The sequence below is a fragment of the Psittacula echo genome (genome assembly GCF_963264785.1).
Source record: "Psittacula echo genome assembly, chromosome: 2".
Taxonomy (NCBI): Eukaryota; Metazoa; Chordata; class Aves; order Psittaciformes; family Psittacidae; genus Psittacula; species Psittacula echo.
The window spans coordinates 3,871,692-3,896,345 of NC_137737.1; the positions used below are offsets into that span (position 1 = coordinate 3,871,692).

Consider the following 24,654-nt stretch of genomic DNA (forward strand, 5'->3'; position numbering starts at 1 on the left):
CCTTTGCCCCCAGCAAGCCCCATTACGTGAAATAAACTGAGAAAATCAACACTGGGACTTACTTTAAGCTTTTTCTAAACAGATCTTTTTTCTTTACACTCAGCTCCACAAAGTAAAGAAGTACACCCTTAGTCAACTAAACCCTTACATCTTAGCCAACTAAAGGCAAAACAAAGACCTGGATTAGCACATCCATGGCTCTCAAATGTGTGTGCCATCCCCTTTGTTTGGCACTGTCACTTGCAGGCAGCTTGCCTGGTCTGGGTCTTAGGAACAACCTTATGAAGATCTAACGTTGCCATCGTGTGGCAACCTTCAGAAACAAAACTGAACTAAGGGTAGATTTCTCTATCCCCATAGCTTTAAAGAGAGGACAAAGCAGCACAGATGGCACAACACTCGTGGATTGAAAGGAAGGTGGGCTACCATCGATACAGAGCCACAGAAGGTTTTATGAGTTGCTAAGAGGAGCACCAGATGCTGCTCACATGGAATATGCTGTCTGAAAGACACAGCACAAGTACCAAAGACCAGTATATATCCTACTGTCAAGTCTTCTCCCCTTTCCTCCAAACCGTAAAAAACTAGTGCTTTCACAGCACTTGATGGCAGACAAGTTTTCTTCTAAGGCACATAACACTTGCTCTCCCTAACAGGGCCATCATTTTTAATGCTGCCCTCCCACAGTGCACCCACTTCCACTGTGCACTGCTAGAGCAGACACAACCTGCATCTATCTTTTGTACTATTATAAGGTTCCTGTTGAGGAACTGCCAAGCAGCACAGCAGGTTACAGCACACACTGTATCACAGAAATGTTTTGGATAACTCAGAGGCTGCCAAGCGGTTCTAGTGGGAATGAAAACAGGATAAATTGCTGCAGTCACAGCCAGTTACCCTTTGGAAGCAAGTACCTTTAAAAAACGAGCAAATAATGTAGAAACAGCATTTGTGAGCTCATTACGACTGAAGGCAGTTCCTCTACAGGCACCATTACCAATCTTCCCCCTGTCTTACACAACTGAGCTTAATAGTAGCACACGAAAAAAAACCCAAACAACCCTAAAGTACAAATCTTTCACTTTAAAGGACCTCCAGGTTGATACACTTTTCAAGTTCCTTTCCAGTTAAGTTTCAGCGTATGTGGATTTAATCACTTTAAAATCCAATTTAAAATCAGGATCCCAATGCCTGAACATGGGTTTTAATCTCAATTTGCATAATTTGATTTTTTTTCCTCAGTTGTTCTAGCCATTCAGATCAACCATGGTCATATCAACTCAATTTCCAAGGGCATGCAAATAGCTCAACAACATTATATGGTTTGAAGTGTTTCAGCATGCAGATGGCCAATTCTGGCTGAAATACGCAGCACTAGCCATTAACTACTTAAAGCACATGATTATCAGTATATTATATAATATATACTTTATTATGTATTTGTTTTTAAAATGTATATTCTCCCTCCTCCATTTTATATTATAAAAATAATCTGCTTTTCAATTACCAGAGATCTCAAGACTTCCACTACTTCTTCCCTCAAAATGAAGAACACATAACCCCTGGCAATAAACTGCACAGGAGAAAACACAGGAAAAGCTGGATTATAACATTAAGACATGGAAGCATTTTATAGTGCAAAGCACTTCAGCGCTTCAAATGGATTGAGTAAGTTTTAGGTCATGCCCCCTTTTACTTAATTTTGACTAAAAAGCAGGAATTATATGCTGCCTAATTGTAATTAGACTCAGGTCTTAACATAAACTCTTTATCTTGCAACCATTCTAAAAAACAAGCACGCTTAACCACAAGTCACCAATTCCCATCTTGTTAATAATTATTAACTGTAACTACTAATTATTGCAGCTGTACTTACAGGACTACTGTGGTGTTCGACATCTGATGCAAGTATTCCACGTCAGTACTTGAACAGTGGTAGAAGGCTTGGGTTTTTTTAAACATGGGAGTCATTTAAAGCATTTGAACAGCAACATGTCAGTCTTTCAAACACTGACTGACTTCAGTTCTAACCAGAACACATCCTTTCAGTTTATGCCTTATACAGAAAAAATGAGGGTGATTATTTCTCACCTTTCATACTCAAGGCAGTGCAAGTAATCCTGTACATTCCCAACTATTTCAATAACAGGCTGCTTTAAAATGTCAGGATCTGGACAACTAACTCGGTATGCAAACAGTTCAACTGGCTTTAGGTATAGAGGACTCAGCACAGTCCGAATGGTCAGTGTCACAGAATGTGACAGAAACATTTCTGCACACTCCTGGAAACCACTAGAACCCAACACTGGGACATTATTAATAAATGAGACAGACAACAATTCTTGGTCAAATGCAAAAGTGAACTTATTAAAATCTAAAAACAGATGTTAAACCATTTGTTAATTTTAAAGAATCAGAAGACACAAAGTCATACACAACTGGAAGTTCATTTTATTTCTGTGCCTTCTGCGCCTTCTCCTGCTTCTGTGCCTTCTGTGGCTTTGGTGCCTTTTCTGCCTTTGATGCCTTCTCTGGCTTTGGCGCCTTCTCTGGCTTCTTGCCCTTTTGAGAAGCCAACTTCTGGAGCTTCTTCATTTCATGCTTGATGATCCTGTTTCTCTGTAAAAAAAGAAAATATTCACCATCCATCAGAATGAAAACAGCAATGACTCAAATATGCCTTAATTTAAAGCCTATGCTTTCAGATTCTGTCCTTTTTTATAATCACCCTTTGTTAACCAATTTTATTTATATTTTATAGTCAAAAAATTTACCATGTGTTACATTTAAAATGTCAAAAATCTAAAAAATCTAAAACTGTTCTGATAAATGGTTGACATCATTCTGGCTGGTAACTTGGGCATCCCAGTATTTTATGCATATAGAATGAAATACTAACAGCAACTCATCAAGAGTACCCGATTTCATCATCAGGTAATTCCTTCCTCAGCTATAACCTGGGGGACTGACACACAGATCACATGGGTTCAAGTGTGACCAAACAGTGAAGAGAAGCCTACAGTAGCATGAAAAATTCAATGATTCACATACTTTGTGCCACTCCATAACCCAAGCCAGCTATGAAAGTAAGGCTCCCAGCATCTGTATTTGACTCTATATAGTGAAAGCTACAAGCAATAAAAAAGCAACACTCCAACACTTACCATTTTCTTTGCTTTCATAACCTTGTAGCGATCAAAGTCAGTCATTTTGGCTTTCTGTTTGAAAAGAATCAGTCATGAAGCTCTGACATACTCATACACAAGTAGTAAAACTCAGTGTTTCAAAACATTCCACAAGTAACCCTGACCATTTCCAATTAGGTTTACCCACACATCTGGAACTAGTTCACTATTTAAGGCCTTTGCTGGGAAGCAATGGTGCAGGAAGAGAGGTGATTATAGAAATGACTTAACAAAACCATATCTACTGTTAAACTACAAAGGTTGAAGCCAATAGGTAGCAACAACTACACATCTATGCCTCGTCTATCTTTAATCTTAGCCTGCAACTGAAAATACACATAGTTTATTAGATTCAACCTGATTTTAGTAAGTAGAAAGAGGCAGCACAATGTCTCTTATGCATCCAGTGAAAGACTGTACCTTTTCTCGGGCTTCGATCTTCTTCGCCCATCTTGTCGCTGCCCATTTTTCATTTATATTCTCCTTCTCCCAGGCACGTCGCACACACTTCTGACGAGCACTGCATTACAACAGCCACAAAATTGTATTCAAAGGCTTTATAAAAAAGGTTCTCTCTGATGCTGTCCCATCAAATTCCATGCAACATCACCCTTCTCTATTACTTCAGACACTTTAAAGTCAATGCCACATCTCTGTGGCCCAATGAACGTTTTGGTGTGCAAATGCTTTGCTAGGGCTCACAGATGAGTGATTCCAAAAGGCATACTGAGGTACTATTCCTACCACTGCTTCAGAGTCAGAAAGGCAGCAATCCTTGATTTTAAATTAATTTATATAGTAACTAAGCTAAAAAGAACTCCTGCAATTCCAGTGCAGTTCTGTACACAAGGAATACATTTAATGTCTAAAGGTGACCCAAACAGTAGCAAAAGCGAAAATGCACACAGTATTTACTGCAACTGCTTTCCCCCACACCGTCCACCCCACAACTATCTGCAAGTTACCTAGGCCAGCATGCTGTTTCCTTTGCTCCTGCACAGCAGCTATCAGCCAATACTGATAATGCAAACTTAAATGCATTCAACTACAATAACACAGCCTGTCAAGTGTTTACTGTGCACAGTTAATCCACTGACTTCATGTTGTATGAACCTTCTAGATTTAGCAAGCATCAGATCAAATAATTCAATCAAGTGACAGCACAGTTTGTTACAGAGGTCAAAAACCACCACCAACTCACCTGTGTGGGAACTTGAGAACAAAGTCAGTCAGCTGCATGCACTTGAAAGGCATAGCCTGCCTCCTGACACCACTGCAGGGGCCATCAACCAGTGCCTGAAAAAGGAAAACACATGTGGGGGCATGTTGGACCAGCGCTTTCCCTTCATGCTTGATTTAGACAGCAACTTCCTAATACTTTATGAATAGCACCTTGACAACAATGGTCCAAAATCACAATAAATGTCATGCACACAAAGCTGGAGTTCAGTCTTATATACACACCCCAAGCTTTACAAAAATAATTTTGAAGGTCCAATTTTTGTATTTGGTGAAAAAAACCCACAACAAACTGGACATAAAAATAAAATCCCACATAGAACTTAAATTATATACTTCACTTTTCTTTTTCTTCCCCTTTTTCTTTGAACATTAAGCAAGGAGAGTCCCCTAGCCCAAATGTTTCCTTTAAACATATATCAGTGCCATTCCATTCATAAGTTTTACACTCCAACTGACATCACTTGTCCACTTCTACTCCTAGGAAACAGCAGAGAAGGGAATGCATCACTCGCCAGTGATAAAAGCTTGCTACTGGAAGTTTCAAATAGAAAATTACTATTAAATTCCATTTTATCAATTGCTTATTTCTTTGAAAAACCTATCTACAAGCTGTCTTAGTGTACAAGCTTCTTTCAAGCCAGAAAGAAGAAAATACAGGTAGAGCACTCATGGCTTACCCTGTTTTGGTCAATAACATCCACAATGGCCACCAGCTTGCCAGCATGAGGCCCGAAAGAAATGAAAGCAACTCTGCCAATCTCGACGAAGCGTTTGAACACCTGAGAGCAACGAGAATTGACCGGAGTTAGGCAAGAACAGACCCAAGGCCCTCACAGCCTTTAAAGCAGCTTCCCAAGCTTTCGAACCGCACAAACCCCCTCCGCCTGAGCCGCTGGCCCACGGTAACACTCCCACAGCTGCTTTTAGCCGGCCCCGCTGGAGGCCGCGGGCAGGCAGAGGCGCGGGGCTGAAGCAGTGAGCCGAGCACTGTCCTGCGGCCCTGCCCGATCCGCACCCACACGCGGGGCTCGGTCCCAGCCCAGCACGCGTGGGGCGGAAGCGGCCTCCCCCTCACGGAGGAATGAATGCGTGAGCCCAGCCGCTCAACCAGGCGAAGGGAGACACAGGCGGAGCGGGAGGGCACTAGAGGAAGAGGGGGAAAGGACGGGGGGAGCCCGCCGGGACCGTGGAGGCCCGCGCCGGCCGCACGTACCATGATGGCCGCCCGCGAGCAGAAAGGGAGGAGCTCCCCTGCAGCGCCCGGAAATCCACCCGGAGCCGCCACTGCGCATGCGTCGGAGTAGCGTAACGGTGTGCATGCGTGCGTGCGTGCGTGCGTACTGGGGGTAGGAGTATAAGGGCTGCTGCCTTCTTGCTGGGCCCTTGTGTGTTGCGGGCAGGAGATGGTGGTGGTCGTGGAGTGCGTGTGGCTGCGGGCCCGCCCCGCTCTCCCGGGCAGCAAGCTGCGGTTCTCCCCGAGCTCCAGGGAAGTGAGGGCAGCCTCGGTGCCCCGGCCCGGCGGCTTGGTTCCGCCTCACCGTCGGACAGCGGCGCGGTGTCGTTGAGGCCGGCAGAGCCAGAGGCCCGCCTGTGAGCTTGTGTTTGAGCTCAGGTAGAGAACAACCCACGCGCTGCGACGTGGTCTGTTGCAGTTGTCCTCGTGTTGGAGACGGGACGTTTGTTTCAATGAGGGGATGGGTGTTTGTTCGCACCACCGCGCAGAATCGGCCCCTCGTTTGGGGGTGCAGCCTGGCAGGACGCTGGGTACAACAGAGCAAATGCGGAATGTGGTAAATCCAGCGTTACGGGTCGGCTCCGTAGATGGTGAAAAGTTGGTTTAGAAACAAGCAAAAGGCGCATTCATTCTGTTCATGACCACTTTTATCTCCGAGCTCCGGAGACAAGCGCAGGACAGGTGGGCACTCTGAGTGATGCACTCTCTTCATGGCCATCCAGGTGAACACGCCTTGTGCCTAAAATGATTACTGAACTTAAAAATCAAGTAAAACCTGCCCATATGGGTTACAGAAGTTTATGTTGCTTACTGTTCTGTCCTTTTCACCCATTCCGGCAGTGCTGAATTACACCACACAGCACAAGTAGCTGCTTGCTTCCACCAACATTGGGTATTGCTTTATAAGAAATTGTCACTTTTGCCCCCCTTGCCTCTTCACCAGTGGCCTTATGCAATTCATCTTTTATCTCATTCTCCTGGTGGATTAATTTACTGCTGTTTCTCCATAGATGTGGTTTTTCATGTTAGACAATCTCTATTCCCCATAGGGGAATCCCGATTCCCAGTGCCCCCCAGTTTTTTCTCTAATGCATCTGCATCTCAATCAGTTGTCTCTCTTAACTGGGAGTTGCTACTCCTCTTTGACACATAAACTTTCAGCTCTGCATTCTGGCCCTGAACCTGAAAGAAGCCCTAGAAGGTGGTGATGTCCCTAACTGAAAACAGGGTTTAAAAGTAGTTTATGTGTTTGTGTGTGTTGTGTGTATATATTTAAAAAATAAAAGTCACAAGAGTGGCTTGGTTTTAATTCCTTGCTAAGAATATGGAATCTGGAGATAAAGAGCACTGTCTACTGCAGCATCAGTTTTGCAGCTTGCAAGTTTCCACCCCCCAGTAAAGCATTTCAGAGGTTTCCCACCTCTCCAATAAGAACAGCTTGTCTACCAGGATGAAAACACTGATACCAGGGGGAAAATAATAAAAGTACACTTGGATTAACTTTTCACAACTTAGTTTTATTAGTCTTCATATACAGGCAATAAAGAGTATGAAAAGACAACCTACAGTTGTGCACGCTCTCAGTCGCTAATATACTGGCTTTCCCAGACCCTTGCTCAGTTCCAGCTGACAGGCCAGGGACACAATGGCTGATGGGGTTCTGCCTTGCACCTCAGGTAGGGTTTAGTTCTGGCTATGAAGCCATGACCACCACCACTGCCCCAGCTCACCTCCAAGAAGCAACCATTGCAGACAGCCAAGGGCAGCCAAGCTGGCTGCGTGTCCAAGCACGAACTGCAGGTAAACAGGAGGTGATTGGCAGGAGGAAGGCATTCCCTGAGCATAAACACTCCATCCAAGCACATCTGGAAGTCCAAATGATTGTTAAACAAATTTGTTCTGTAGCTGCCAATTCCAAGGAAGCTCACTTCCAAGCGTTTTTCATTTGTGTAAACCCATGACTGAATGCCCCTGCCATTCACAAAGCAAAGGTTTTGTAAGGCAAGTGCATATTCCAGAATACCATTCAGCAACTTAAGAAAACATTTTAATGCTGTCATCCAACTGTTCAGATTTTTTACCCTTAACTGCAGTTCCAGATCCATCACACCAAAGATAAAGCTCTTATCTCATGCCATTATTCTGTAATGCCAATGCATTGTGAATTAAGCTTTTTGGTTTATCAGATGTAACTTGGGTGCTATAGAACGCTTCATCACCTTGTAGTGCCTTCTGCCTTATTTTAAGTACTGCTACTTCAGTAAGACTGACAGGACATAGCGGCATACCAACACAGAAGGGACAAAACCCTCACTGCTGATCCTCTTGAAATTCACTAACTTTTATTCTTTTTTCCATTTAAAAAGGTATTTAGTTCCTTTCAAATCATCCAGCAGCCTGTGAAACACTAAATAAAACCCCAATCAAACCTGAAAGAAGGTGATACAGAAACAACAGAACATGAAAATATTAATGGCTAAAAATACTGGCCACTGTTCTCTCACAACCTAATCAATATGGGGAATAGATGAAGTCAGGATAGAAAACACGCGACATGCCACTGCAATTCATAATCCAGTGTTGACTTTTGAGTGCGTGCACTCTCTTGCATGCAACACAGCTGCAAGGAAACCTCTACTCAAGTGGCCTCACAAACTTTTAACTCACTAGCTGTAGATGCTGAATATGGCAATTTCCCTTCTAGTTTTTACTTTCTCACACTGAAAAACTCTGCATTAAATGAGTAACCATCCCTTTACAGAGGAAATATGTAAGCAGGGGAAACAGCACGCAAAGGGAAGCAGTCCTGACAAGATGGAAAGGGAGGAATGTGAAGTGATTGGCAGAGGCTATTTGGAGGACATTTGGGGATGGAGCTCCATGGAGGTATTGAATCTGGGCAAAAAAGAGATGGTGGAAGGGGAGGAGGGAAGTGAAGCAGAGACGCTCTTTTCTCCTCTTGCAGGTCCTCAAAAATACAACAGTCCCTTCTTCCTGCTAACTCCTTCAGCTGTATTACCCTTGCAGTTTCACAGATCATGTTATGGCAATATGAAGAGGAATTAACAGTGTACAAAGGGAAAAGAGGGCAGAAGATGTGGCAGGAGACTGTTTCAAGGGATATTTCAGAACTCAGCTGAAGAAGACCAAAAGACAAGCAGGTAAAAGAGGCATCAACCATGAAGAATGCCTTGACCAGTGGGTAAAATTGTAGTCTTAGGACTTAAGGGAATGAGAGGTTTGGTGAAGAATGCTGGGGCTTTCAGGGAAGTCAGCTCTTTGGAGCACAAAGGCAGCAGTGCTTCTAGAAAGCTCTGGAGTTGATGTGTTTGACAGAAGCATGTGTTAGGTAGATCCCAGTGCTGCTGAAGTCACACTGAGGCCAGGACAGTGGAAAGGCTTATTGAGACACTACAACCCTGACTGCAGCTCCAGCAACACGTTCCTGAACCCACCTCAGAAAGGGTGTTCTGCTGGCCTGCAGGGTGGCTCCTGTTCCTCTTGGCTCTGAATGAAGGGCTCAACATGTTAATACTTCAGAAAGTCCCAGTTCTGAGAGTCTATCCAGATGGTTGAAATTACACATACACAAGTCAGCACTGACTGCAAATGCCTGAGATCAACAGCTCAGTGTTTCAGGATGAGAACCTACCACAAGTATTTCTGTAAAAGAAAAGGACATTGAAACCCCCAGTGGCTTCTGGAGGTAACTATGAGACATTTAAGTTTACGTTCAGTTACCAAAGCGTGAAAGCATTTTCTTCAGCCTTCAAAACAAATCTTGTGTACCATAGCGGAGGCATGCCAAGATGTCCATGGTACCAAAAGATATAGCTTAGATTTGAGACAGGCTTGACATTCCTGAGAGGTGTTGGCAGTTTATTACACCTTTATGCAGATCAGTTTGGAACACCAATAGAAGGAATTCTACCCTAGCTGTTCCTTTCAGTTGCTGTCATTACCCAGTGCTTGTTCCAGTTTCAGAAATAAGATTATCTGGGAGCTTTCAGTGGCAGCACAGCACACCAGAGCAGCTGCCATGTTTCATGGCACACTTAAACAGCCACCACTGTGGTCACATCTATCACCACTTGAGTTTACCAGTTAGCACAGATGAACATGAACAGCAACGATAATACATACCTGTCAGGAAAAGGCTATTAATCCCTTATTAACAAACCTGCCCATGGTTTCTCTGCTGCACACTGGATGAGTGAGGTTTACAGAACCAAGTGTCAAGATAAAAGCACTCCAAGTCACCGTATCACAGACTCCTTAATGTCTCTCCTCTATTTATGCTTCTGGTCCTGAAGTCTTTCTGCCTTTTGTCTTTATTTCACCCTCCATTTTTCAAAACTAAAGTCCTCCCTCATAGCACTGTAAAACTTTTTCAGTAAAATTCATTCATTCTGGAATAAATACATGTTCCACATGGCTGACGTTCTTCCGATGATGTGATGCAATCCACAAGTACACAAGGAAGAGAAGACACAACAATGCTGTAGCTGTGAGGCAGACAAGGAGCCCAGCAAACAAAGCAGGTTTCAGAGGTAACTGGATCAGCTTGCCTTCTGCTGGGATCATGTTTGTAAGGCTTAACATGTAACCGAGTGACCACGCTATGCTGCTGTTGCCAACCTGAAATACAGACAGAAGAGTCCTATTCCCATGGACAGTTAAAGAAAAGAGGTTCCAAACACTCAACTGCTGATGCTAACAACTGCCCTTTCAGTTACCAAGGAGAAAACCTCAGTGGAATATACAAAGACACAAAACCATTTTAAATTGCTCTTGTTCTTGTAGTTCCAGAGGATGCGGATAAAATTGGTCACTGGGCTAAAGAAGTGAGATACAGGTATTGGATGGATGGGTACAAGGATGTGTGGTGTATATGCAGGCAGCCAGTTACGGGATTTTCTGTCCAAGAAACACACTTAAAAATAAATAAATAAAATAAAAAAAATAATAAAATCAGGACCACTGTGCTAATTCCTAGAATTCCATCAACAGCATGATGAAGTTGAGAGAGAAACTTAAATGATTTAATGTTTTTAATGAACACTTTTAAGCAGTCACATACTGGTGTTAGGAGATCATAATGGCCTATAATGTTTGGTCCTTTTTATAGTTGTGTATATCTTAACACCTTCTGTTTAACTGATAAAAAAAGCTACATCAACAGGAACTGGAATACAACAGGTGAGCAAAGAGGTAAGGGGAATCAAAGTGGTTTCTCTTTGCTGAAAGAGGGAAAAAAATCTCTTATAATAAGGTTGATAACATTTGCAAATCATCTTGCCCTAGATCTTTGCACTAGGTTAAGGTTCTTTTCATTCATTGTGTTCACTAATTAAAAAGGAATACTGCCTATATTCATAAGCATATCTTATATTTTATTATATTATTATGTCTAATACAGTCTATATACATAAGCAATAAACATTCACTCTCCTCTCCTGGAGAAACTGTGTAAACCCATTGTTTTGCTACATGCAAGTGCTGAAGCATTTCCAGACTGTGTGGAGATTAAGAGACAGTCTGGGACAAGGGTTTAAAATAAGGCTCTGTACAGTCCCAGAGAGGACTGTGGGGACCACACTTCTTGATGTGACAGCCAAGCTTCACTAGTACCCATGCCTTCCAATTTGAAAGCAAAGATTTTTTAGCAGTATCTTTAGAATGGAGATATATATATATATATATACACACACACACACACAAGTTCATCACAAGTACGCTGTTTTTCAGGAGGAAAACTGAGGTCAGGGAAGACAGAAACACAGCTATGAGAGAAATGTTGTAAGCCTTCTCTCTCTGCCAACTGAGCCAGTACCCCATCAATACACATTCTTATTCCAGAGAACCAGATTACAGCACAGACGGATATGCCATCTAAGGATGAAAACTGCCTGAGCTGCATCATCACCACTCACTGATCACAAACCAGCTCTGCTGGTTCCCCCAAGGCTTTGCCAGCAGGCAAAGCAGGAGTTCTCCTGTCCAACCCAGCAGTGGACCTTGACTGGTGAGGTGTTTTGAGCTACTGCTTTCACAAACTGGGACGAGGTTTGACACACACTTATTTGATCCTTTCTTAAAGCTCTTACAAAGAATCTAGGCAGCATCTCAAAGTAATGCTGCAACCCCTAGAACCAGGCTGAAATTGCTGCTGAGGCTTGAGAAGTAGTTTTGCCTTGTGCCAAAGATTTGACAGTCATTTACAAAGGCTGTTTTCAACTGTTATATTTTCGTAAGCTGCTGCATCTTCTCTCTCCTTCTAAACTGCCTTGGATTAAAGCAACAGTAAGAGGAGATTATTATTACTCACCTCCTTTTGAAAATGTATCCGTGGCCAAGTTTCTGCATCAAAGTTGTAACCATGTATAAGCAAGTAATAAATGAAGTTGGCTGAAAAACAGTAGGATCTAGCATATATTTCTTCAAATTTAGGCAGCATGAACTGGAGCTGAAAGCAAAAAGTTTGTTACAACATGTAATTTACAAAAAATGCTTCAGGTTTTATAACCAGAGAATATTTTGGGTTCTATTTAGAATTTATTCGCATTTTTCAAGAACTCCAAGTAAAATTGTGGACAAGATACAGAGATTTAAAGAGAGAAATACCCTGACAGTGACATAGTTTATGTGGTAAAAAATGAAACTACATCTGAGACTATACATAAAAGATGGAGGATGTTATGGTTTCTATGTTTTCCATGTCATCTTCACAGCATGGCTAAAGCTCTGAATAGATTTTGAAACCTAGTCCAAGTTTTAAGCATGCTACAAATACTACATGGTTTGAAGCACATTGGGAAAACAAACGTTGAGGTTAAACCAGACCTTCTGAAAAGTTCTGAATGCTTGTTCAGTCCGTGTTCTTTTTATATCTCGCTTTTACAGATACAAAAGGGAAACCAAAACCAACCCAAAAAACCCAGCCAACCCGCTTACCTGTGCCCAGCTCTGGGAACAGAAAACCCACATACTTGAATTGAAGTCAGCCAGGGAAAAGTGCCCAGATAAATTCAAAGCATTAATTGTATAGTAGAATCCTGAGAAAGCCTATAGAAAAGGAGGAGATGGCAGGCCTGTTATTTTCATAACTATAGAAATCAAAAGCCAGCAAGCTCAAAGAGAAATGCTGAGTTTGCAAACCTACCACAAAATTCCCTTTAACTTTTGGCTGATGTATTCCATGAAATGGACAATCTTCTCTGTCTCTGCAAGCACTGAAGTTGAACAATGAAGAAACCATCTCCTGGCACAGACCTGGATCCCCTGTTCCATGGAAGTGCACAAGCTCACTTGGGTGATAATTTGCTGGTCTCAGGGACTGTGTACAAAGGCTGCCAGAGAGGTGCTTCATGGTGAATGTAGTATTATAATTGTGAGGGTAACACGGATTATCCACATTGGAACTGGTGTTTGATTTCTGGGAAAGGAAAAAACCAAATCCAATAAAGGCTATTAAAATGCAAGAAAGACCTAATTTGACCGTAAATACAGGAATCTTTTAAACCACACATGCATGTAGTTTTGTTCTCTCCTCTGTCATGACTGATATCAGTACATTGCTGATCATTGTCATTCATAGAAGCTTCTTCTTCAAGAAAGCATTGGCAAGACCAGCAAAACACTTACAAGACCAGTTGGTCCTTTTTATGTCGAATGGCAGAAAACTCTTTATCAGTTTTTAACAGATACAAGGATCTTTGTATGAAACCCAAGTGTGTTGGTCCATAACTAAGCACAATGGAGCTCTTACTGCAGTCTCCAAACTCCACCAAAGGGAAGTTTGGAGACTTCCAAACTCCAAAACTCCACACAAGCTGAAGAACCTCAGACAATTACTGAACACGTGGAAGAGCAACACAGCAAAGGAGCTTAAACAGACCTGGAGCAGCAATGCTAAAAGCCTTTTCTCAGCTTCATCTCTCCCGTAGCACTGGAAGCTGTGTGTGTAGACATTGTAGTTGTAACCATACAACTTCACTTGTAAGGTGCTATTGAAGTTCTCCTGAGAGTCCTCTGGAATAAATGAAATTTGAGTGGAAGCTCCTCCAAGGTCCAGTGCACCCATTGTCTCTTTTCTGTAAGGATGAACCCATGTCCTCCAAAGGTTTCTCTACATGTAAGAGTAAAAGGACTAATTAGAGATACCATCTGCTTGTTCTCCTTTTTGTTCAGGCTTTTCTACTCTTAACTTTTGGAGATTTCCCTGCCTCTTTGTCCTGCACCCTTTCAGAAAAATCAGCTCTTAGGCAAACATGCAGATGTTTTTCATGTAAGAGGGATGTATTTTCACAGAGTGAAGTGATCTTGAAAGATGGAAAAAGGAATGCAGTTTAGCGTTCAACTCAGAGGGCAGCACAACAATCAAAGCATAGGACTAGCCAGGTCAGTATCCATACTAGAATGCAGGGAATTGTATTATGTACACATGAGAACTTGAACAAAAGTGGATGCAAATAGTATGAAGATCTGCTTGTTTAAAAGCAAGAATTATTATTAAAGGAATAGAATATTAAGAGGTCACACAGAAAAAGAGTGAAAATAGAATGAAAACCACAGAAAAATGAAAGCTACATTGAAGTCAAAAGAACAAAACCACCTCGTCTGCACATTTCCTTCCTTGAAACTGCAGTGGCAATAAATCTGATCCATTCAGCTGGCATTTTCCCATTACTCAAACATTGCCAAAATTCTGTATTTGATCTACACAGAATATAGACTCTGTAAGAATTATCTATCTCAATATTTACTGTAGTACTGCCTACTGAGCATGATGATGTGAGTGTATACGGAGGAAGGGAAAAGAAGCTTCCAGGGTTAGCAAATACACTCACAAGATTTCACAGTGCAAGATTCCCATTAACAGCCCCTACCAGAATTTGACTCAGCCCACTGTCACAAGAATGGTGACCATTTCTCTCCTCTACTAGCGATATTCCACATGCAGGTCTTCCACACAACTCTCTATACTAAACTGGCTTCACACACTGCAGTGCTTCAGTGTTCCTTATGAATCTGCCATATTTGATAGAATTTGATGTTTGCATTATTAAAACCCATGTGGTAGAAAACTGACACCACCCTGAAGTTTATCATATCATGCGTGTTGCACGAAATACACACAGCAAGAAAATCTCTTCCAGAACATGCAATTCCAATACCGATTTTCTCTGCAAGAGTCAGCAACACACCACCATGAGCTATCACTTAAGATTACTAATGACAAATTCCTCCTCATTAATTGCCATGATCTAACAGGAACCATTCAACCAGCACAGCAAACAATACTCAGGGGTTTGTTTGAAATGTCTTTCAACCTAGCAAGACTATCTTAAGTGCAGTTAACTGCTGCCACGAATGTAGTTGCTCATCATCTTGGTACAGCTTTTACTGGGAATAAACTATACTGAATATATATATAAAGGGATCTTCCAATATACTTGACTACCTCTCTGCCATGAGGCTCCTGCATGACCCTATTCTGAGTTCAAACACAGCATAAGTATCTTTATGTTGGTATCACTTTGTCTCCACAAGACAGTATCACAGCCCACTGCTCATAGCCTGCAGCTCTTCAGCAGTATTGGGATGAATAGTGTATGAGTGATCTCTGGCTCAGCTGAGGCACATTTGGCCACATCAACTTCAACACCTTCACTTCTTCACTCTTGTCTGCTAAGACAAGTGAGCCAACACTGCCAGGAGCCCCCTAAGCTGTGCAGATCCTTCACCAGTACAGCTGCAGGGACAGCAGTCAACTGAGGAACTCACTGAGAAGCAGAAGAAGACACCTCTAGTTGGCACCACTGTCAAGACAGTCAAGACCTATCATACTTAACACATCAATGCATTCAAAAGCAGTGCAACTTCTATTTCTAGGAAAGGCATCCAGTGTCTTTTAGGGAAGAGCCCTGGTTTGTGGATCAACAATTTACCTTTGCCACATCACGTTCCTGTAACATCATGTCTTTTATGTTTGTTTTCTTCTATTACTGCCACAAAAAAGACCCTGTTATATATTTCAGAGCAAAACTGAAGCTATAGCTATGACATTTAACAGGCATGTCCTCTCAAACTTCTCATTTATAAGAGAGAAACGGTGAAAGAAAAGCATGCAGGTTTTTTCCACACACCTCTAAGAAATTGCCCATTATATAGTTGGCTGTTATCCATCCATACAGCCCTTCCTCTGGCCCCGTTATGATTTGCGCACCCCTAAAGTCAAAAGGCTGTGCTCTGAAGTAGTTCTGAATGCTCGCAAGGACTTCATTGGCTGCCGTTTCATTTTGCAACCTAAGCAATTCACAAAATATAAGACACTGAGCATCTGGAAAGGCAATTTCATGTTTATTGTTCACTGACTGGCAATTCAAGAGAATTCCTACAATCACCTAATGAAAAATAGATGTTGTTTCCCTCAAGGGAAGTTTATGACAGGGAACAGCCACGTTACGCAACAGCATTTCAGCAAGCAACTCCCCCAGTATGTATAAACTTCATTCTTTAGCATACAAGCTCATGAGTATTTTGTTTCTAATATATACATACATATACACACACACACACACTTCCTTTTTTAGTGAACTGAATGCTTACATGACAACTGCTGGTCAGAACAGTCCTGCAGCCTTTATTCCCACTCCATTCCACCACAGAACAACTATAAAAAGCCAGTTTATGCCAGGGCTAAAGCCACAAGCAGACCCCAAAAGCCACATTAGCCCTCATAAAACCCTGTGGTGTCCAGCTTTAATCTGCCTTTGCTGCCCACAGATACACATGAACATTACCTGTTTGTGTAACACTGAATTTCAAGACAGTTATGGAAGAGAAAATTAAACTCCTGCCTTCTCCAGAATAAAGCAAGATTTGTTTTCAGTATGGCACCACAGAGGATTTTCATACAGCCCCATTTTCCCTATCAGAAAAGTTAATTAAATTAAATTGGCTGGGCTCCATTTCCTTCAGGGATGGCCAATTTCCAATGGATAAAAATGCATCCAGATCATTTTTCACACCCTGGTTTCACAGACTGCTCTGCTGTAATGCACACAGAGGAGCTCACGTTTCTGCCATACCTCAATAGCCTCATGCCAGCTGTAGCCCCCAGATAAACAGAAGTGTTCTTATGCAGATGAACTGGTATTCTGTCCTTGACTTCATTCAGGCAGTCATCCAAAGGTTTGGCAAGAGCTCCAAGGTTATTCTCATAGCTGGATATACCAGGGCCTAAAAGAGAACAAGTAGATTGATTCCATTCTGCTTTGCCAACTACAAATTAGCCCAATTAGCAAGCAGGTGCTAAGAGAAAGAGATTTCCCCCATCCCTCCTGTAATTGCAAACAAGGAGAGGATGCTTGAAAACTGGGAGTGCTTAAAGAATAATCAACATAGTGACTGTCTCAGCTGTGGGAGACAGATACTTGCAAACTGCTCACCTGTATTTCAGTGTGTATACATATACACCTATATACCATACCTACAGTAAGATATACAGTATAACCATGTGACAACACAGTGAAAGCAGTGCTATATTTATGAGGGAAATAGGCTTATTCATGGCAGATGCTGTAGAAAACAGCATGTCTTATGGATGTAAAATTTCTCTGATCTGCTAAAGTATAGAAAATCCCTCCTTCCAAACCTCAACCACAGATTTCCTGATCTGGTTTGCCACAGCTGTTTTGGACACCATGGCACCTCTACAGCTCAGTGCTCTCAACTGAGAACAAAATAAAGCAGCTTCTGCAAAGAACTGCTGGTGAAATTTCAAGATGCACAAACAGCTCTTGAGGTCATAAGAGGTCCAAGTCTAAGCTGGTGCATGAGCTAATCGGTACCTCACAGCTTTCCAGATTCCCAAAGCCTTTGCATAACCGGAATGAAAGTTGCACCATGTGTGTAAGGTGTAACTGTTTGAATAATTAACATCAGAGTCTTTCCTCCCTTGCTCAATACTCCAAGGACCACCAGGACTTCAACTTGTTCAGGCTCACCTTGAGTGTGAATAAAACCATTCCTCACTCAACTTTCCTAGGTAAGTTGCACAGGGAGAAATGCAGGCATTGCCATGAAGCCGTTGCCCCACAGACAACAGCTCTGCCAGAACTCCATCTAGTTGTCCTGTAACAGCCATGTCTCCCACAGCTTGATCCCAACCTAAGCAAAAGGTGGCTCTTACAGAGTTAAAATGAGAAACCATTTATGTTCAGCCACACTGCATTGAAAAAAGAACAACCCACAGTGGAAAAAGTGTGTAAGACTTTACAGACTCCACACTCTACCACTCTCTTTTTCACAGTATGAACTGTGTCATCATTAGATGGTTGGGCCTTCTAAAAGTCTTAAGTCTAGCACAGGCAGGCCTGAAGCTGGAGGGAAAGCTGTTACTGGAGATAAACAGAGCAGCAACTACTGCTTTACATCCTGCCATTGCCTCACAGTCCCTTGGTGGCAGCAGCCTCCATCTCCCAGTGTTCAGACAGAGCAGGTCACAGATAGTGACCATTCTGCTTTGGACAACTGCTTTGTCGATGCTTACACCCTAACCAGGACAGATGAACTGTGCTGTGTAGAAAGGGTTTGGGGGCTGGCTCCTACACACAGGGCAGAGGTATCTAATAAAGGTAAACATGAAATCATAAACCAACCATGGAACTTAGAGAGTAGTTGATCATTTGACTTTCGAGTTCAGTAGGTATGTGAAAGTCTGTCTCTCAACATGCCCAGAACCACCCCCAATTTAAGTGCTTAAGGCTATGATTGGAAGGTCACTAAAGAAACAAGACAGATGTATTCACAGCTCAGATGGGTGACATGGTCTAGTTTGAGGCATCCCTGCCCTTGGCATGGGATTGAAACTGGATGATCTTAAGGTCCTTTCCAACACAAACCATTCTGTTTCTATGGGGACCTCTCCTTTGAGCCCTCTGTCTCTTTCAGTGCAGTTATTCAAGACTTGAGCAGTAAACCCTGGATATTTTGTATGCTGGAGGATGAGTGCTCTGGTTGATCATGGTTAAGCCTCCTCTGGACCTGAACAATTCACAGCAATTTGGACTCATTCATTTTGCAATTTTTTTTCATATTTGGCTGGAATTAAACCAAAATCTAATCCTATTAAAACAAGTGCTCAGAGTACTCCTCTGCCATCTCTCCAGAAGAATAATGCAGTTTCTCTGTGAGTTCTTCTCAAATCGTAATCCTTAAAGGCAATATTCTAATGAGCGAAGGCATAACCTAGCAGAGTGCTCCCCCACCTCAGCAGGCTGGCCACCATTCCCGCAGCCTGTGAAGACACAGCATCAGGCACGTGACAGTGCATTACTTCTGTGCACATTACCCTTGCTTGCCTTTCCTTGTTCCAAAATTGCTAAGAATGCCCACACATGTTTAATGCTGAAGATAGAAATGCTGGTGCTGTTAAGAAACTATTGCCTTATCTCTTAGATACTCATGGACCAATATGACTGCATCACCAGCATCTATTTGCAGACACAAAGAGGGATGTAGAACTGAGAGGGAAGGAAAGGGAAAGATTCTTGTTGACCACCACAGTTATTATGTGCAACAAAATCTGCACTGAGACTTCCTGAGTTGCCCCACCTTCTTCTCTTACCTAACTGGCAAACACAAACCAGTGCATCAAATAAAGCAGTGCTGCTTAAGTCAGTACCTTAGAGAATACACTAGAGTTCATTAGGTAGCAGAATTTATGAAGTCCAGCTTCCTGCAGAAATCCCTTATGGATTAGTTGCTGCTTAATAATATGGATTGCTCTTCCCTGCATGGCCACCTGTCTTCATAAAATGTGTGGAATTTTGGTATCTTTGAAAGCTTACTCAGATATCACTGAGGTTGATACCTGAAGGAAGTAATTACAGAACAATTCCAGATGACCGGCATAACCTTGTTTCTCTAGGAAACCTGACTCAAACATCAGAGACAGGGTTTTAAGCATCACTCCATCGAAATTAATGGCTAACATCTAAGGAGGGCAGATCTCCATTCTTCTCAAAGAGCTCTTCTTCAAAGATATTTTTTAAATATTTTATATTTTCCTTTTAAAAGAAATTATTTTGGTGCACAAGGACTACACATTTACAGAGCCTGATCCTCTGTGGATTGAAATCTGCCTGCACCACTCATGCGCTGCAGTTACTAAATCAGTACATCAAGTTTAGCTACAGTTTCCCGTCTCCACTGCAGATCAGAGCACCCTGCTGTATCAGTAGGAGAATGACTGATGCTGATAGATATAGACATAGCCTGAACAGTTCTTGCTCCCCAGCAATGAAAAGGGAACACAGTGTAAAAAAGGCAGTATAAGATTCCAGATAATGTCTTCTTAGAGGATAACTCCATTGGAGCTCACCTTTCACGTTGCACTTGAAGGTTTGGCTTACTACTCCCGTGTCATTTTCTTTTTCTGCTGGCCATTCATAGATGTAGACTGTAGTCCGAGAGGATCCAGCATCAAGGACTATTCCATACTGGGGATTAAAAAAGACTATGTTAGATCAAGAAACAGACAGTGGCAGCTTAACAGCCCATACGCAGCTGTTCTTCTTTGCACCATCAAACACTGTAGAATATGTATGCACAGTATATTTACAACAGAGATTATTTCTGGTGTTGGGCACTCAGGCTTGAATCCAACAGCCAAACAGAATGAATCTGGCTGCACAACAAAGAACATTCTATGTATCTACAGTAATGAATTCAGTGGGGACTGAGAATGCTCATCTCCTTTCAGCAGTAGATTCAAAATCCACACTGACACACACATAACCTTGTGTCAGGATCTGATTTTACAGCAAGATCATTTCCTATTATCTCAGCTATACTCCCTGCACGCTGAAGGGTTTGATACCTAAGCATAGGCTTTAGATTCAAGGATGCACAAGGGATCCCTAAAGCCACAAGCAAAGAGGTAAAGTACATAGCAGTTCACAGTGAGAATGATGCAATGAGTCTGGTTCTTTGTGGATTGCCCCATAAACCTCTCCCTTTGAGTGGTTTAGGCAGTCAACCTAAGAGTTTGCCACTGAAAACAGGCTGAGCCAGAGTGCGAAAAAACAAAGAGGGAATCAAGATTATCCCAGCTTTATTTACGAACTAAATGACAAATACTTAAGTGACTTGCCCCAGGTCACTTGCACTCCCTGTGGGAAGCACAGGTTTCTTCGTCCCATTCCACTGCTACCCAGATGGGCCCTTCCCTCTTTCCCATCTTTGATGGCAGTAGAAAACTGTAGCAACTGGGAAGGCAAACTGCATGACAGCAAGAAAACTGATTTTGCTTATCCTCTTTGTGATCCCTGAAAGTACGTTTAGCTGCCTGCCTCTTCCAAAGCCATCTCATTGGTAGGAATCTCATGCTGTAGAGGTCATTTCTCTGTTAATGTTTTTTCCTTTCGAAACCACAGCTGCCTCAGAGCCTGGCAATACTGAAAGTGAGAGCTTCCATCTGGCTGCAAAGCAGGACAAGCCTCTGCAGCAGCCAATACATTTCATCCCACTGCCTCAAGTCTGATGGAGAAGGATCACTGCTTCAGGTGGCAAACCATTCAGCTTCCACACCCCATTAGTTCCCAGCTTCCACTGTAATCCTACAAACTCCTGAACCCCAAAGAAATACCAGCACTTCCAGTCTGGTCTGTTGCCCAGAGGACTGTTGGATAATGAGAATTCCATTTATATTTATCCGGATGACGTTTACCCTGATCAACTAAAAGGTGGAAGGCTCCACAGCTACCAGCAAGCCACTACTACACCATCAGGTTCTGTTCAAGGAACTGCTTTAGCAAAAATACTGTGAGTGTATTCCCACCCCTTGAAAGACAGATAGGCACTGTGGAGACACATAATACAGTAATGGTCTATCTGCTCAAGGGCTATTAATTTAATCTAGTTTCAGGCAGCTCGAAGTGCCAACCATAAGCTTTTAGCTTAGCTACTTTTAGAGCTAACTATCATGTCCAAGTAGAGCTGGAAGATAATGGAAGTATTTTTACCTCAGCTAGCTGTGGGGCTTTCTGACCTACTTCCATCCTCCCCTATATTTCCAAGCCTCCTTCCTGAAAGTTAGAGGTTTCAGTGCCAAACAGTAATGCTGCACTTATCTGAACCAGTGTGTTCATTATGTTCTTCCTTTCTCCACCTCTTTTGCCTATACAGCCTCCTGAGTCCTTTTAAAGAGATGCTTGTTTTTAAAGAGGGCTCCTGAGCCCATTTCAGGGTGACTATCAAAGCTCCTCTGCACTTGAGCCTGTCCGTGCAGCATCATGAAGCAGTGATCACTGAGAAGTGTGCCAGATATTAGGACTAAGATTAATCTTTAATTAAACAGAAATGACAGAAGATGCAGCATTTTAAGAGGATGAGAGTATTCCTAAAGCTGACACAGTTATGATGGCTTACCTGCCATCTGATCACTTTGGAGAACTATCACACGAGAAGCTAACAAGCTAAACCAGGAGGATAGAGGCTACAAAAGTGCATCCATGCTGGAAGTACACTTCAGTTCAGCTACATAGGTTTGAACTACTTTCAATTATATAGGTTTGAACTACTGATCAATTATATGATCTGCAAATAAGGCCAAACACTTCTGAAGAGCCAAAAGAGACGTGTAAAATTTAGGTGTAGGGAACTGTAGCACCTGGAGAGGGAAATTAAAGAAACACAATAATGAAGGGAGGGTTTTTTCTCTTCAGGGCTCACAAAACATCATTAGACAATGGAAAACGTTTAGACTGGTACAAAGGCTCATTACATTCAGAGCTGGCATCATCTACAGTTCTGGCCCTCTTCACAGGCTATGTCAGTGATGAAGAGAGCACAGACATCCTTAGGCTTCTCACTTCACAGTGTGTGCCACTAAGTCATGAGCTCTTTCAGTGCCCCAGCCTCGTGCACATGGCCAGGCCCTTCCTTCACAAATCCGTGGCTCAATCTTCAGATAACCTAAGGAACCAAACCATTTAATTCTGCAACAACACTTTAAAACATAGCGTAGCAGATAATTTCTCTCTTGAGCCACACTAAACCTGGATCTTCTCAATGTGCATCCTGGGAAAGAACTATTACAACACAAACTCTAGTTATCATTCAGTAGCTGTTCGGTTTCATGGACAAGAGCCAGAAGAACAAGGCCATCTGCAAAGAGCAAGTCTGTTTTCATCGTGTTATTGTCATATATATTTAATTTTAATCAATCACTAACATCAGGACACTGCCCCTTCCAGGCTCCATCAGATCAACTAACTATTGGAAGGTTTCACCCTGGCATAATCAAGGTGCTCCTTTCGTGAGTGTTAATCATTTACTGAGGACCACTCAGCATCTCAGTGCATACAGGATCCTCTGTGTCAGCTGGGATTTTCTGCATTGGCAGGCAGAAAATTGGTCTTCCTTCAGAACCAGCCATGAAGCTGTTGAGATTGAGAAAACAGACCTCCCCACCTAAACCAAATGGTCAAGGTGGGTCCAACAGTTGTTCAAAGGCAGACAACTTCATCCTCCTGAATGTGAAACTGAATTGGTGACAAACACAAGCAATGCGTAGGCTGTCTTTTAGATAGTGGCTTCAGCCTACAGGTCAATCCAGTCTTGCCTTGCATGAAAAATGGCAGGATGTAAGGCTGAGATTTAAGGCACAACAGGGAGTAAACTTGAGGCACTGTGTCCCCATGCAAGATCCCAGTGCACACACCCTGCCACACCACTAACACATAAAACTGGTATTAGACTACAGTTTTACCCCATTGTATGATTCATACACACCACCAAACAATTCAGACAAAGCCAAAGGTGTTTATAACTTCATGAAGTGTAGTAAGACATTAGTATGTGAACTATCCAGTTAAGTGCATTCACAGAGGGAAAGGTAAAAAGGACTTCAAAGAAGGACCTGACAAGGTTTATGTGCTTGTAGCTATCATTGGCAGAACTCAAACTGCCAGGCTGCACAGCTTCCCTAGAAGGCTCATTTCTACACCTTTGTCCCCAGTTGCATACATCTCTCACTGAAGAATCAGCACACATACAACACAAGACAAAGCCTGAATTCCAGAGGACATCACTTTATCTCTTCCAGTTTGCTCTGCTCCTCCTTGTAAAGCTACTTTGCTTCTGTTAATATCTGGCAAGACTCAACACGTGCTAAATCATAAAGTGCACACTTAGAGCCCAAATGCTTTTGATACACAGCAGCAGCGTGCAAAGATTTCAGCATAAGCTTCCTGGCTTGGGCGGAGGGGGCAGAAATTAAACTTTAAAATTCGAAATTATTATAATATTACCTAAAATCTGGCAAAAATAGAAAAGCAGTGGCAGATTCACATTTGGCCTTTCAGTCTTAGAGAAAACATTATGTGATAGGCATCACAGGCAATCAGGGAATGCTTTTCCTGTTTCGCCACTGACTCTGTGGTCTTAAGCAATTCTCTTTCTCTCTCAGCTTCAGTTTTCCCAATGGGATTAAACATTAATTTAGGTCTCATTTGAATCACCCCATAAAAAATTAGTTTAGAAAGGGACATTATGAAATATCAGTTCAAAACACTGTTCTCCTTCCTCAGGTATTCTAAGACTTACCTTAAGCCCTGGGGAGAGGATCTGTTGCTGATTTATCTGAATCACTGCAATAGCAATGACAAGAATAATGCTTAGAAGAAGGAACGCCTGGGCAACAACACTTGGCGTTCTGGTGAGCATCCTGAAACAACAAAAAGATAAACACTTAAGGGCTGTGAAAGAACTCGGTGATTCTGTCTTAAGGCCTGAACTCAGTCAGTTGAGGCTCCTCCTAAAAACTCATTTCACCAACTAGATCATACTGCATGACAATTCTGTGTTCTCCTCAAGAACTGCCAGGTGTTTTGCTACCACTAACTTTTCTTTGCTGAGCAGGGAGGTGTCTATGTTGTCATGATAATGATGCCAGATTTCACTCTCAGGTCCCAGTCTGCTCCT

The 24,654-nt window shown here is 42.4% G+C and overlaps 2 protein-coding genes across 2 annotated transcripts; both read right to left on the reverse strand.

Moving 5' to 3' along the window:
• Window positions 1–2,431: 2,431 nt before the first annotated feature.
• RPL14 (ribosomal protein L14) lies at window positions 2,432–5,698 on the reverse strand. Its single transcript, XM_080610344.1, has 6 exons — window positions 5,641–5,698; window positions 5,105–5,206; window positions 4,387–4,481; window positions 3,606–3,705; window positions 3,165–3,218; window positions 2,432–2,619 (listed from the first exon to the last, which is right to left on the reverse strand). The coding sequence occupies exons 1-6, from the start codon at window positions 5,641–5,643 to the stop codon at window positions 2,452–2,454; spliced, it is 522 nt and encodes a 173-aa protein (XP_080466470.1). The 5' UTR covers window positions 5,644–5,698; the 3' UTR covers window positions 2,432–2,451.
• A 4,023-nt stretch (window positions 5,699–9,721) lies between these two features.
• On the reverse strand, window positions 9,722–24,396 carry ENTPD3 (ectonucleoside triphosphate diphosphohydrolase 3; the record flags this gene model as incomplete). The annotated part of the gene is made up of 9 exons (XM_080610936.1): window positions 9,722–10,299; window positions 11,990–12,127; window positions 12,616–12,726; window positions 12,824–13,096; window positions 13,559–13,789; window positions 15,810–15,969; window positions 16,755–16,905; window positions 20,051–20,168; window positions 24,277–24,396. 9 exons carry the CDS (start codon window positions 24,394–24,396, stop codon window positions 10,066–10,068), a joined length of 1,536 nt encoding a protein of 511 aa, XP_080467062.1. The 3' UTR covers window positions 9,722–10,065.
• Between the last annotated feature and the right edge of the window lie 258 nt (window positions 24,397–24,654).

Bases quoted from the DNA above. Each gene is read 5' to 3' on its own strand.
- RPL14 (XM_080610344.1), bottom strand. The intron at 3,706-4,386 runs GTGAGTTGGTGG...GTTGTAATGCAG, and splicing joins GTTCTCAAGTTCCCACACAG to TGCTCGTCAGAAGTGTGTGC. The intron at 2,620-3,164 runs GTAAGTGTTGGA...CTTTTTTTACAG, and splicing joins TTATGAAAGCAAAGAAAATG to AGAAACAGGATCATCAAGCA.